This window comes from Pinus tabuliformis, chromosome 4_2 (genome assembly GCF_031772625.1).
Source record: "Pinus tabuliformis cultivar Carrire ecotype Pingquan chromosome 4_2, CPIR1, whole genome shotgun sequence".
In the NCBI taxonomy this organism is placed as follows: Eukaryota; Viridiplantae; Streptophyta; class Pinopsida; order Pinales; family Pinaceae; genus Pinus; species Pinus tabuliformis.
In genome coordinates this window covers 1161567384-1161582758 of record NC_142304.1, presented here as the reverse complement: position 1 = coordinate 1161582758, position 15375 = coordinate 1161567384, and the positions used below count along the sequence as shown (strand labels likewise).

The 15375-nt window shown below is 38.7% G+C and overlaps 1 protein-coding gene across 1 annotated transcript; it reads left to right on the top strand.

Annotated features, from left to right (window-relative positions):
* Positions 1 to 10319: 10319 nt before the first annotated feature.
* Positions 10320 to 14143, top strand: LOC149173793 (Thiamine pyrophosphate dependent pyruvate decarboxylase family protein). The gene is made up of 2 exons (XM_089424740.1): positions 10320 to 11942; positions 13355 to 14143. The coding sequence occupies exons 1-2, from the start codon at positions 10524 to 10526 to the stop codon at positions 13667 to 13669; spliced, it is 1734 nt and encodes a 577-aa protein (XP_089280866.1). The 5' UTR covers positions 10320 to 10523; the 3' UTR covers positions 13670 to 14143.
* The last annotated feature ends 1232 nt before the right edge of the window (positions 14144 to 15375 follow it).

Sequence of the window (15375 nt, the reverse complement as noted above, 5' to 3'; positions counted from 1 at the left end):
TCCTAAAATCAGGTCTCAAACAGGTCACGCTAACATTTTTGTTATAACTTTTATTCTGGGCACTCTCAAGAGCTGAAATTTTTTTCACAATGAGAAGAAATCCCACTTATATTGTGATAAAAAATTTAGACATTTATTCGCTATATTTTAGGAGATATGACTAGTGTAAATCGAGCTTTATGGATACTCCTAGAATTGTGCACCAAATAAGATTGTGTTGGTATTTTTGTTATAACTTTTCATATATGTAATCTCAGAAGCTAAAACTTGAACCATAGTGAGGGATAACTCCACTGATCATATGGTTCAGTTTCCTTAATTTGTACTACTATAGTTTAGGATATATGCATTGAATCATTCAATATATTAGTTTGCATGCAAAGTGTTTAATGAAATGTTTAAATAGTTCAATGATTAATTGCATACAAACTGTTTGATAAAATGCCCCAATGAGTATGTTGTTTGTGGTTGGGGATAGCATTGATGTGTAATAATATTGTTGTAGTTGATATATGCTTACTTGTATGCAAATAGTTTTCTATATTAATTTGCATGTAAAGTGTTTGAAGAAATGCTTACATGCAAATGTAGTAGTATAGTAGTTGTTTGAAAAAAATGTAAAAATATGGTAATTGATTGAAGAAAATGTTATTTTTTTGGATGGGATAGTATTGTAGTATGATAATATGGATGTAGCTTCTATGCCTATTTGCATGCAAATAATTTGAAGAGTTGCATGTAGGGAATTTGAAAGGTTGCATGCAAGGAATTTGAAAAGTTTCATGTAAGGAAATGGAAAAGTGACATTGGAGATCGGGCCATTATAGTAGCTTCCTCCTTCTACCTTAGTGTGGACCATGAATAGTAAGGGGGTATGCTTATAGGTTGTTAGTATTGGTGAATGCTGATTTCAAATTAATAAACACGATGTCTTGATTTTTGGAACATGTGACTGACTGTGTATGGATTATATGTCGCTTACATGTTGATTTCATGATACCTACTTACATCCTTGTATGTTAGGTTACATTTTTTAATATTTTGGTTACATGTATAAGTCTTGTAGGTTGATTACAAGAATTGATCGCTTATGTTCGACTACATGCATTTATGCGTAGGTGTAGTTGTAGTTGATTTGGCATTGCTTATGCATATTGATGGCTGCATGTGGCAATGTGTACAATGGAGTAATGGTCGTTGTCATGCATGATGTCATGGTTTGTGTACTTGATATGGTCATGCATTGGTGACTAGAATCTAGCTAGAATGATGTGTATATGGTTTGGTACTCATTTTTTATGTGTGTATATGCAGTTGTTATGCATATATGGTCTTGGTTATGATTATGCATGTATAGTAGGTAAAACATGCCTTGTGAAGTCATTGTACATAATTTAGGACATCATGGTGTTATTGGATGTTATGATGCTAATGTGTTGGTTGAGATAGAGTAGGAGATGCAGATCATTATAATGAGGTTGAAACATTGGACTTTGGGGTAAGAGCAGATCGTCATATAGGTATTGTATGTTCGACATGCAGGTATGCAAATTAATGATTTTATATGCATTAGGTTTATGTACACGTCTTTTGATGTTATGGTTACATTCATGATAGATGTTGGTTGATTAGTATAGTTATATGCACATGTGTTAGATAGTCAAGAATGATAGTAACTTGTAGTTGTATGCATTGCTATTGTTATTTTATATTAGATAAGATGATGATTATGCTATATGTTGTTGATGAGTATGTTATAGGTTAACTTATTGATTGTTATATGACAATTACCTTGATGATTCGGTTTTATGTTGTTGATGATCATGATATATAGATTATTGTTGTTATATGCTATTAACTTGATGATTAGGGTTATTTCATTGAGATATTGATGTTATAATTTGGATTGGTCATATGCATGATGGTTATGTTCATTGCCTTGAAGATCTTGATGTTATATGTATTGTATTAAATTGGTTTAACCTATGCAGGTGGTTATGGTTGCGATATTCAGGTATGAACTGACACATTTGTGAGATGGTGTCATACTAATCTAGATTGACTTTGCATATGTGTATGAGTTTACGATGTGAACATGTCAGTTAGATATTGTCATGGATGTCATGATCTTTTGAGTGCTTGAGCTGATGTGTTGTAAAGTTATATCGTGCTAACTAGATTGATTGTGCAGACAAGATCGCCTCCCTTGAGATACATTAAGGTATCAGTTGCTTATGTCATATATTTGGTGCTTGATTGTTAATTATGTCATCTAGTTGATTTATTTAACATGGTATGAATGTTTGATGAATTGCATAATATGAGTATGTGTTCAAATGATTTTGTTTTAAGATGATTGTACTAAAATATATGTGTTGAGACAGTTGATATGTACTTGAGTATAGTAGGTGATAGTTGTAGTATTATGACTGGTGACTATGAGTTGGCTATGGATTATGACATGATTGTTAGTCTTGGTAACAGTTGATTTCAAATTAACAGATATGATTGTCTTGATATTTGGAACATGTGGTTGACATGTGTGAGCAGTTGCAGGGTAACATGCTTGGTATTAGCATGACAAGGTAATAGTTTACGTTTCTATATAACTAATAGTTGGGTGATGTGATAGCGCATAACAAGCCTTGATTGTGACAAAGTAAAAATGGTAAAGGAAGGGAATCGGGTAAGAAATCCTTTGTCTATGTTTGAAAACCTTAATTCCAAATGAATGAGTGTTTTGCATACAGGGAGTCTTCTTAACCTTGATTTTGTTTGACATTATGTGGATATGTGCCATATTCATGAGCATGCACTTGACAGGTATATTAGCTAGTCTTTAGCTACAGGTGTATCTCTTAAAGGATTGGAGTTCCTTGAGAGATGGAGTGGATGTGTTCAGTTGCAAGCAACGTGCTTGTCACAACAAGATGAGGTAACTGATGTATTGTTATGTGTGTTTATGCACTAACAATTATGTGTTAATGAAATCATGATGTAGGGAGTCGCATGGCAAGAGAGGTTGCCATGAAATCTTGAAGAAGGCTCAGGTTGAGATTTTCCTAAGAACCATGGGGATTCAGTCATGGTGTTTATTGTTAGTCTTGTGCTTTTGGTCTTTTATGAATTGTTGAGCTTGATTTGCAGCTTTATTTATGTCTAGTGTATGGCCATACCACTTTGTTTGCGGAGTCATGTTGTTATTGATTTTTATGGTCTTCTTCTTATTTATTTCTTATTTTTCCTTTTATGTTTTGAGTCTTGGGAATTGGTTGGGAAAGAGGAAAGTTGACAAAGCTCGGGGAGAGCTGTATGATACCCGAAAGGTAATGTAAGATTCAGATGAAGCTTTGTGCATGAGTAAGCACAATGGAAGGTAAGACTATGCTAGTTGATTGGATTGGTTGGGTCCATTGTGGTAAATGAACAATAGCAGTGCAGACATAAGAAAGGTAACCAAAAAAGGTAAAGTAAATAGATCTGAGGCGTCAAAAGCCTTGGCTATGTTGGGAATTATTATTCTCAATATCGTGCATGTTGTGCATGAATAAAGGAAGTTCTCTTAACCTTGACCTTGGTATCTGGTAATTATTTAATGACCATGATTATGTTGAAGTTTATATATGCATACATGTATGTATGTATGTCGTTGTCTGACATGATCATGATTGTTTTATGCTAACGTTTATATATGTATGTATGTATCTTGTATCTATGTTACTGTCTGACAGGGTTGTCAGGGATCATTCTTGTGGAGGGATGATTGCTTATGCAGGAGAACGACATGAAGAGGTTCTTGGTCTTACGAGGAATCAATTGGGAAGATTAGTCATGACAAATATACGAGCTCAGTATCATGTGGATATGATTTGGTATTGTATATTTGTATTATGCCTATGTTTATGTTATGACAGGTAATGTTGAAGGGTACATCAGCAAAGTGAAAGCAGTATGGTCTACGACATGCTAGGATAAGCATGGATGAGATACCGGAAGCAAGGTTTCTTGGTAAGGACAGTGTGGTTTTGGATGTGTGGTACTATTGTTGAGTATACGTTGTATATGTTGTACATGTTGCATCTATGATGTGTGCACTTGTGGTGTTGTGTATACATAAAATGTGTGCATGTTATTTATGCAATGTTATGTATAGTATGGTACAAATAGGGTTGTGTGAATATTGCATATGGGTGTTGTATACATATTGTATTGTCTTCATGATGTATATGCAGTGTGTGTGCATATGGTGCTATGTGCATGTTGGATATGAGGTGTTATGTACAGATGATGCTATGTACATGTTGGATATCCAGTGCTATGTACACGTGGTGTTGCGTGCATGTTGTACATATGGTGTTGTGTGCATGTGGTGTCGTGTACATGTTGTACATAGGGTGCTATGAGCATGCAGTGCTGTGTACATGTCGTGCATGTGATGTTATGTACATATGGTGTCGTGTACACATCATGCGTGTGGTATTGTGTACACGTTACATAGTGGTGCAGTGTACATGTGGCGTTGTGTAGGTGGTGCCATGTACATGTGATGTTGTGCACATGTTGTGTAGGTGGTGCAGTGTATCGATGGTATTGTGTACATGTTGTACATATGGCACTGGTGCACGCATGGTATTGTGTGCATGTCGTCGATGTTGTGTTATGGGCATGCGGTATTATGTATGTGCATCATGTAGTCATGGTATTGTGGCGTGCATACTCGTTGTGTTGTACTCTGTGTAGGTACATGCATTAGGTGGTATTTCACATCGGGTATAGATGGATGTGTTGTATTGTATACACTAGGTGTAGGTGTATGTGTTGTATGTCAGGTGTAGATGCATGTATTGCATGGTGTGGTATGTCGTGGGGGTGTATATGTTTGATGCACACTATGTGTCTATGCACATGGTTGAGGAGAAGGCACTGGGTGTTTCTTGAGTGTAGCAACTGATCCAGAGTGTGTACGAGATAAAGACAAAGGTAGAAGTAAGGATCAATGAAGGACAAGTGTCGGTATTGTATTTCATTTTTATTATGCATGTGATTTATGATTCTAGTATATGATGATTACTTGTGATCTATGATTTTGGTTATGATGGTTACATGTGATTTATGATTATGATGGTTGTGTTTGAGCTAACATGATGTGATATCTTTATATATGTTGATTTGGTCAAGTATGCTAGTTTGGCTTGTTGTGACAGGAAGCAAACATGATTGCAAATGTACCTTATTGACAAACCACTAATGAGGTATGATTTGAAGTTATTTCAATTTATTTTGAATCTAATGGGAGTTATGTTCTTGGTACATGAAGAATGAACATGCCTAGTTGGGTGGTTGAAATCGACTGCAAGAATTAGCAGCAACAACAAAAGAAATTGGAACATGCAGCAACATGCTGGTAAAGTATTCAGGAGTAGGGCCATTGTGGGACACTGGTACCCAATAGTGTCCATTGATTGCCATGAGCATGATATGACTGGTATGATGTGTTGAGGCAAGGATATGCCTTGGTTTTTGTATCTTCTGATGCGAGGAAGCCTTGCCAAGGGATGGACTGCCCAGGATGGGGGTGCCAGCGGAACTTGGAAGGTGAGTGACTGCATGGAAGGGGTGACCGGATTCCTGAGGGACTGTGTAGCAGAGAAGGGAAGGTCACAGATGGATTTGTTTTGGTCATTAGAATTGCCAGATGGAATCAGATGTACATTGGGAGTGTGCCATGGAACAATGAGTCGGTAACTGTTCCCTGAGAGGACAAGCAAAGTGGGATTATAGCGCTGGACATTGGATGCAGATTTGACTTTGCAGTGGATTTTGGACTTCCTAGGAAGGAGGTGGATCCTAGTATTACTTTGAGGGTAGAGGTGTGAGCCTCTGGATTCCCTTGTTATGGATATGGGCATCATATTCTCTTATTTGCTGGTTTAGCAGATGTACCTATGTGTATATTTGGTTATTGTAAATACCGTAATGAGCTGTGTTATAAAGCTCCAACATGCAGTATGGTTTTTATCTGGTCATTTTGTCATGATGGTTTTCTTTTAAGTGGGCCATTCATTGTAAATACTATAACGAGTTGTGTTATAAAGCTCCATGGGCAGTATGTTTTGTTTTCAGTAGTCTTATTGGTTATAGGTGTCAATAAACACTGAGGATGGTGTTACCCCAAGGGGGAGGGTTTTGTAACAGCCCTGGTGAAAATTCCATGTAAAAATATATAAATACAACGGATGATGGACACGTATTCCAAGCTGAATGTTGGGAAATACATCTTAGGAAGTGTTCATTTGGTTGTTTATGGCTAAGGAAATTGGCAAAGGCAATGGCTAAGGCTTTGAAAAGGCGTGAGGCATTAATTGGCATTTTATTTATGAAAATAATGGAAATTAGGAGAAAAGGAAGGTGAAAGGTCACATTTTGCATGTGAGGAGTAAATTGAAGGAAAATAATGGAAAATTAAGAAAATAGAGGCCTCATTCATAAAAAGGCTTCTAAGGATCAGTTGGCAAGCTTTTTTTTTTCAGTTCAGTTTTGGAGCTCTCTCAATATTCTCTCTTTCTCTCTCATACTCTTGGTTACTTAGAGTTTTCTTTGAGCACTCTTGGAGGGTGTGGCATACTTGAATTCTTGGAGAAAGAAGGCAAATGAAGAGCAGGAAAGCGCAAGAAGGCATCGCATCAACAACTACTTCAGATTTTCTTGCAGGTATTGAGTTGCATGTATGAGTTCTTCACTAGTTTTGGCATGCATGGCACATGCATGTGGTTTCTTGGTTATGATCTATCATTGGCATGGAGGATGGTCGGGATTGACAGTGGATTGCCTAGCCTTGCCATTTCCTAGATAGCCATGGTGATTGTGGGTTTACTTTCATTGCTTTGTTTTGGTTGGTTCTCATTTTCCCATAGCTTGGGTTGAGTTACTAGTCCTGGAAGCCCTGTAACAACTTGGGTTGAGTTACTAGTCCTGGAAGCCCTGGTTGGACAAATGCTCTGGAAGCCCTTGGCGGGTTGAGTTACTGGTCCTAGAAGCCAACGTTGAACAAATGCTTTGGAAGCCCTGTATAAGCTGTGGGTTGAGTTACTAGTTCTGGAAGCCTTGGTTGGACAAACGCTCTGGCAGCCCTGTAAGGCTTGGATGGAGACCAATCTGATGATGGTTTTTGGTGATGTCCAACCGTCAAGTGGAATCATTGTTTGAGGGGTTGAGGTGGGTGGCCTCTGGAAGCCCTAGATGAGTTTTGATTGATGTGTCCTATGAAATCCCATATTCATGCTTGGAATATGGCACGGGGGTGATTGGCTGAAGAGAGACTTGACTCAACCAATCTATGGTCGGGTGGAACGTGTTAGTCCCATCTTCGATTGGTTCATTGCATTTATTAATGAAAAAAATTCATTCCCTTGATTTTCACGTGCAAATGTACTGATGTATATATGGATTTTGATGGCTGATATGTTTATTGTATTTCTGTTCCTATTATGTCTTTTTTATATGCACATTTACCCCAGAGGTTGTTACAGAGAAGAGTTAATATATCTAAGCAAGAATATCCCAGAGCTTTTTTGGCAGGAAATTCAACCAAGGAAGAAGCAAATCGAAAATAATATTATATCCAATCAATGGTTTGAATATGCAAGACAACTCTATGAGAAAGAATCAGAGGCGGAGCCTCCCCCCAGGATCAACACAACTACAAAGCTCTTCACGTTACAGGAGGTAGAGATTGGAATTGAGAAGATGAAAACAAGAAAGACAAAGGACTTGGTTGAACTTCAAGCAGAGTATCTAAAATGGGGAATGAACACTCTTGCACCGCATATCATGGAAATATTCAACAACACCATTCAACAAGGATTCCTAAGAGACTGGACAACTAGCTTAGCAATATCACTTTTTTAAAGTGGAGATATTAATAATCCTTCCAACTATAGAACCATTATGATCAATCCTTTGTTTGCAAAGATTTTCAACAGCATGGTAGAAAATAGAATCAGTGAGTGGGCAGAAGTAAAAGAAAAGAGGGAAAGAGGATAAGTGGGTTTTAGGCCAAAGCATTTTACAGTGGATCACGGTGTCACGTTGAGACACATTGTTGAAAAGGTTTGGGAGGACAAAAAAGAAGTATTATGTTGCTTTGTTGACTTCAAAAACGCATTTGACATAGTCCCTGGAGATAAGTTGTGGCGTAGAATGGAAGAACTTGAAATTCCTTTGTATTATATAGCCAATGCCCATGGACTTTATGAAGAGGTGAAAGTCAAAATTAGAACTTTAGCAGGTATTTCAGAAAGCTTTAAAGTGACATTGGAGTCAAGCAAGGTTGCCCTCTATCCGCTCCTCTTTTTGGTTTATATATTGATAAACTGGAAGAGTGGCTAAATCTGCAAGGTGGAGATGGTGTTCGGTTGGGGGAGTTTGTGATAAAACTTCTTTTATATGCTAATGATCTTGTATTGATTTTTAATCAGGCCATGGATTGCAAATGCACCTATATGCTCTTGAGCATTTTTGTAGAGTAGTGGGGATGCAAGTCAATATTAGCAAGACCAAAATAATGATTTTCTTTAATAAAAGGACGCAGAGCCAGCATACATTCTTCTTTGAATGCAACATTCTTGAAGAAGTAAATGAGTACAAGTACCTCGGGATTGATTTCAACAACAAACTTAATTGGGAGGACTACAGAAATAAGAAAATTTTAGGAGGGTGGAAAGCATTATATGCTCTTCAAAACAAACAAATGTAAAGAGGTAGAGTCATGGGATTGGAAAACGATTAAAGTGCTTTTTGGACTCCTTGTTTGTCCAGTGATGATATATGGGCGTGAATTGTAGGCTACCAGCACCCCCATCTCAAAGTGGGAACAAATTGAGAAAATCCAAAAACGCTTGATCATGAGCAAGTTCAAAATAAAAAGTTCGGTACCTTATGAGATAATGTTGAGTGAAACAAGAGCAACTCCCATGGAAGCAATTGCTATGGTGTGGCTCATAAGATATCTAAAAAAAATTGAACAAATGGGAGTAGGTAGATGGCCTAATGTTATCTTCAACGAAGGCATGAGCGAAAGAAAGAAAACATGGATGATACAAAACTACATATGGATGCAAAAATGGAATATCTACCTCAATGCCTCTCCCACAAATAACAAGGAGCTAAAAAACATTGTTATGGAGAAGTTATGTAAACGGGTATGGGGGAAAAGAGTTGGGTAGAAAGAAGAAGTATACATTGAGGAATTCAACCCTACTTGTGATCTACAACAAAAAGAGTTCATTGTAGCTAGCATTCCGTGGAGAGAAAATGTTTTTATTGCTCAATTAAGAACCAACTCGCATCAACTTCAATGTGAAATAGGATGGTGGAAAAGCCCTAAAAAAGCTTGGGAAGAATGAGTGTATACATTTTTGCACGTGTGGGGCAGTGGAATAGGGAAACCATTTCATTGCATCAACTTCAATGTGAAATAGGATGGTGGAAAAGCCCTAAAAAAGCTCGGGAAGAATGAGTGTATACATTTTTGCACGTGTGGGGCAGTGGAATAGGGAAACCATTTCATTTTGGAATGTGATGCATACAAAGACATCAGAGAAAGTTATGAGAATATGTTAGCATCAGTGTCTTGGCTTCTCTTTTTGTTGGAAGCTTGGGCCAGCACATCATCAATTTGAATAAGAAAATGATTGAATTGCAAAAGGCGGAAAGCAAAGAACTAATTGTCCCATAAACTATTTTTAGTCTCATGGACGTTAAAATATCATTTCATATATAAATAAGTTGAATATAAAACCTTTTATGAAAGAAATTTATTTAACCCATTTATCATTTGTGAATGATGGATAAATAAAAGTAATAAATTTCGCCATAGTTTGAGTCGGTGATTATTTATCTGTCTTTAATGACGTGGGAAAAAATTATGACTTTTACCTAAATTCATAGCAACCAATAATAACTGTCCCACTAATTTGATGAATAAATCATAATAGATTTTCCACGGTTTAAAAAATAATATTGCACTAATTTTTTATTTTATTTTTCCTATAAAATCTTCCCTGAGATTGTGTCGAAACCAGAAAGCAAATACCACCTCACTCATGTCTGCCCTGCCTGAAATATTTCATTTGATAACGTAAGTATCACGCCTATGCAGATTCGATGGCCCCATTTAAACAGATGAAACTTGTCTGATTAGTAGTTTTTACATTATAGTATATTTAATGTTTGTCTGGCTTAATGTTTGTCTGGCAGCACGTGGGAATTCCCTCATAAACGCCTCACAAAACACCAGTAGTCACCCAAATTTCTTCATAAACGCCTCATAGAAACACCAATAGTCACCCAAATTTCTTCATTAACGCCTCACAGAAACACCAATAGTCACCCAATCAGTGTATATAAATAAACTTGAGGATCCGACTGGTTCTGCACTTCCAAATCATATTGTTTACACTTCGGAGCTATTCATAGTTGTGTGCAACTGCCGAATCGAAAATTTTCAATCCATTCATCCATCAATGGCGGATAATCAACAGAGTACGAGTTTAATCGATGGAAACGGTGTAGCAGCGAAGGCGCTGGCCAGAGCGGGCATCGATCACATGTTCGGAGTGGTAGGCATTCCAGTGACATCCTTCGCCAATTGCTCAGTCAAGGAAGGTGTCCGCTTCATTGCTTCCCACAACGAACAATCTGCGGGCTACGCCGCGAGCGCCTTCGGGTATCTGACAGGCAAACCTGGGGTCCTCTTGACGGTATCAGGGCCGGGGTGCGTCCATGGCCTTGCGGGACTTAGCAACGCTATGATCAATACGTGGCCCATGATCATGATATCAGGCTCCTGCGACCAGGCGGACTTCGGGAAGGGCGATTTCCAGGAGCTCGACCAGCTGGAGGCCGTGAAGCCCTTTGTCAAATTCTCGGGTAAGGCTCGCAAAATTTCTGAAATTCCGTCTCTCGTTGCTCAAGCGGTGAATATCGCTGCCTCGGGCAGGCCCGGCGGATGCTACATAGATCTTCCTGCCGATGTTCTCCATGAGACTATTGATGAAAAAGAAGCAGATGAGCTCTTGGCAAAGATCGAACCCTTCGTGCCCGTTTGGTCTCGCCCCGGTTCGATTCCGGAGCTCTGCGCTGTGGATTCGGATGTCCGGACTGCAGTTTCGTTGCTCCGGGAGGCGCAGAGGCCGTTGATCGTTGTGGGGAAGGGGGCTGCCTATGCTCGGGCAGAAGGGGCTTTGTCGGACCTGGTTCGGCTCAGCGGGATCCCATTCTTACCGACTCCAATGGGCAAGGGGCTTCTGCCTGATACCCACGAGCTCTCTGCAACCGCAGCCCGGTCGCTGGCAATCGGGCAGTGCGATGTTGCGTTAATTGTGGGGGCGAGGCTTAATTGGATGCTGCATTTTGGAGAGCCCCCGAGATGGTCTAAGGATGTGAAATTTATTCTGGTGGATGTCTCAGAGGAGGAGATGAAGGTGAGGAAGCCTTCTGTGGGGCTCATTGGGGATGCCAGGGTTGTTGTGCAACAGATTCTCAAGGAGGCTAAGGATGAACCGTTTAGCCTAGGAAGGAGTCATCCATGGGTGGAAAGAATTGTTGAGAAGGCCAAGGAGAATGTGAAAAAGATGGAATCTTATCTCGCAAAGGTCGTCGTGCCCTTCAATTTCCAGACCCCTATGAGAATTATTAGGGATGCCATTCTGGCCCAGGGATCTCCTGCCCCTATTGTGGTATCTGAAGGGGCAAATACCATGGATGTGGGGCGTTCAGTGCTGGTTCAGACAGAGCCCAGGACTCGGCTGGATGCGGGCACATGGGGGACGATGGGGGTTGGGCTGGGATATTGCATTGCTGCGGCGACGGCTTCTCCGGGGAGGCTTGTGGTGGCTGTGGAAGGAGACTCGGGGTTCGGTTTTAGTGGGCTGGAAGTTGAGGTACGCTAACATTCCTGTTACTGATTCTCCATAAGCTTGAGCCTGATTTAACTTTGTCCCGTCCCTCAACTGGGGATTAAATAAATTGTTGTTTTTTTCTCATCTATGTTTTCCAAGCGCCTGTTTCCCTCTTTCAGCAAGAGAGGATAGAGAGGATGTTGTGGTTTGAAGGATCTCACTTTTTTTCCTTTCTTACTTTTAGCTAGAATCAAACAAATAAAACTCCATGCTGATGATGCCAGTTATGATGGTAATGCTCCCCTGAGACCAATAATTTTATCAGACAAGTAAAGGGAACCAGATTAAATATTCTTCACAATGTCATTTCTATATATGTGAACATGATAGAAATGAAAGTCTTAGATCCTTTATGGTTTTCTCTTAAAGTGTGAGGAGGTTTTGAAAAGTAGTTAGGTTATGAAACTGGGTAAAGTTTTGTGTTATATTATTATGGGTAGGGACCAGGCAAGTTAAAAGGAAATGATGCTTATCTCCAACCTCCTTTCACTTCGTATCACAAATTTTTACAAGTCATTCATCCCAATGTGTTTTTTTGGTTAGTCCAGCGTCCGGTTTCGCTATGAAGGTTATGAGCATTGGTCTAGATTTTGGCAATATTCATTTAGTTCCTGAAGCCCACAATGTTGGAATAATAGTTTTGATCAGCAGAGTTAGGATGTATAAAATCTTTGTAGTATTTCAATTTTCACTTGTAAAAAAGTGCTCATGTTCTCACCCTAGCTTGCGAGATTTGGCCCACAGATGCTGCAGTCAAATAATAAATCACTATGTGGACTAAATCACTATGAGGACTATGTTGAGGGGGCCCTTGTCCTACAAACAAGGTGGTCTCGTAGGTCACTTTGCACTTTGGTGTCCTACAAACAAGGTGGTCTCATAGGTCACTTTGCACTTTGGTGTCTGTCTAGGCCGTGACCTTGAAAAATAGATTATTGATTATTACTTTTATTATTTACCAGTTCATTTGAAAGATTCAATTTAAGGTCACTCCACAATTGTAGTCTAAACTTTAAAGAATTCATTCTGCACATATAGTTGAATTAAGAGATATGTGTGGAATGTTTAAAGAATTTCCCCAATAAACTGTGTTAATGACAAAGACAACTAATTTTAACCAAGAGCCTCACAGGATTCTGTTTGAAATGAGAAAAATCTCATTCCAAATTAAACAACGAGTGAATAATGATTCGAAATTTCCACAATGTGAGTATGTTCATGGCAAAATGTTGTAGCAAGTTCTTAGCAGACATTTTCATTTAATTTGCAGAAATCATCATTGAAGAGATATAATTCTATTGAAAATTGTTCTTAGTTTAGCATGCACTAAGTCAGAATGATACATTGGTTAAAATCATATTCCAGAGATGATTTATGTCCTTTTAATGCTGCAGACATTGGTCAGATACAAATTACCTGTTGTTGTCATCATCTTCAATAATGGTGGTGTCTATGGTGGAGATAGAAGGATTGCACAGGACATCCAAGGGCCTCACAAAGATGATCCTGCACCAACGTCATTTGTTCCAGGAGCAGGGTACCATACTATGATGGAAGCATTTGGTGGCAAAGGTTATCTTGTTGGCACTCCTCAGGAGCTTCAGTCTGCCCTCACAGAAGCCTTTTCAAAAAGGAACCCAGCAGTCATAAATGTAACCATAGATCCTTATGCAGGTGCTGAAAGTGGAAGAATGCAACACAAAAATTGAGATCAATCAATCAGGAGAGAGTGCACAAAGGTTATCTTGTTGGCACTCCTCAGGAGCTTCAGTCTGCCCTCACAGAAGCCTTTTCAAAAAGGAACCCAGCAGTCATAAATGTAACCATAGATCCTTATGCAGGTGCTGAAAGTGGAAGAATGCAACACAAAAATTGAGATCAATCAATCAGGAGAGAGTGCACAAAGTTGTAAATCGTGTTTCTGTGTTGTGCTTTTGGGAAGACTATTTCTCTCCCAAGAGGACATACATCCATATCTTCTTGTGATAAACTTATTGAAGTTTCTAGCCCAGATGTCAGTTCATGCTTAGGGTATTTTATGTCTTTCCTAGGTAGGGTGCTTTCTTTTTCCTAATCTGGGCACTCGTTAGCTTGCTAGTGAAACCTGGATTTTATCGCTGTATTATTTTGCTTTAGTTCGTATTCTCTTTAATAATAATTGAGGGTCAATTCTGCTAGCAGAACATGGAAATCATGTTGTTTGTTTTGAAATCAGTAAGGCTCTGCTCCTTGATGTTGCAATGACCTTTCCGTTCAGCGGAGCCAATCTTTTTCAATGTCCTGTACATTGCAGATAAGCTTGAATATTACATCACAAGCCCTTTCTGTTGGTATTAGTGGACATATTATATGATATCAGAATCTCCGCAGAGATAAAGATTCCAGAAGCTTGGTGGCTCTATGACATTTGATCAAGTTGGTGACAATACCTGCGAAAGGATTTTTAAAACCATAGAGATTCCAATGCTTCGAATCTGGCAAATTTGGCATAGTGGTTTTGATCCTTAATTTATTAATGACTTACTTTAGATACAATGGTGGGTGGAAATATCAGGAATATGCTGCCATAATACATATGTTATTGCGAAATTATAATTTATATCACTTATCTAAAACAGAAGTTATAGCCTTAACTTCAAAGAGTTCACATAAGAAACAAGACTATACTGGTTTACCCAAGCAATCTTGATGTTTGTAGCTTGGCCAAGCACTTGCACAAGCATGTCTGGGTGTGCAGAAGTTGCCTAATGGACCCTTGAACCTTGTTAATTACTTTAATAATTATAGTAATTTATCATATAAGGATAAAGTGACTTTAATCTAATTTATTCTCAAAGGTCAATCTCAAGTAACGTGGGATCTAATCTCAGTTGTCATTCACTTTGGATATGAGGGTTGTGGATTTGATCATAACTAAAGCTTATAAAAGAAGGGCTAAACATACAGGGCACTAGGCATTGAGAGAGGCATCTCAATGGTGGGTACAAAAGGATTTCTACTCAAGTGTGTCGGTTCCGAGGAGAGTACACAGAGCAACAAGGGAGATCTAGATATGTCAAATTGAGGACGGATCTAGGGCTTGATCAGCTGGATTAGTGGTAGGTTGTTGTATGTATTTTTCTCAGTTTGGGCCATTTTCCTAATAAGGGAGCCCAAGTAAGTTCTAATTAATTTAATGATGAACTATTGATTGGGCAGAATTTGTGTGTCAAATGTGTGATTGAGATTGGTTGACATTTTGCCAATGTTGTTTACATTGAATGTTTATGTTAAGAATCCAATTGTGCTTTTATTCCATAGATATGAGATAGTCTGCTAGCAATTAATTTCTAATTATTGGGTTCATGGAAATTTAACAAGCAATTGAGATTATTTATGTGGACACCAAAGAAGCATTGGTGGGGAAATTATTTAA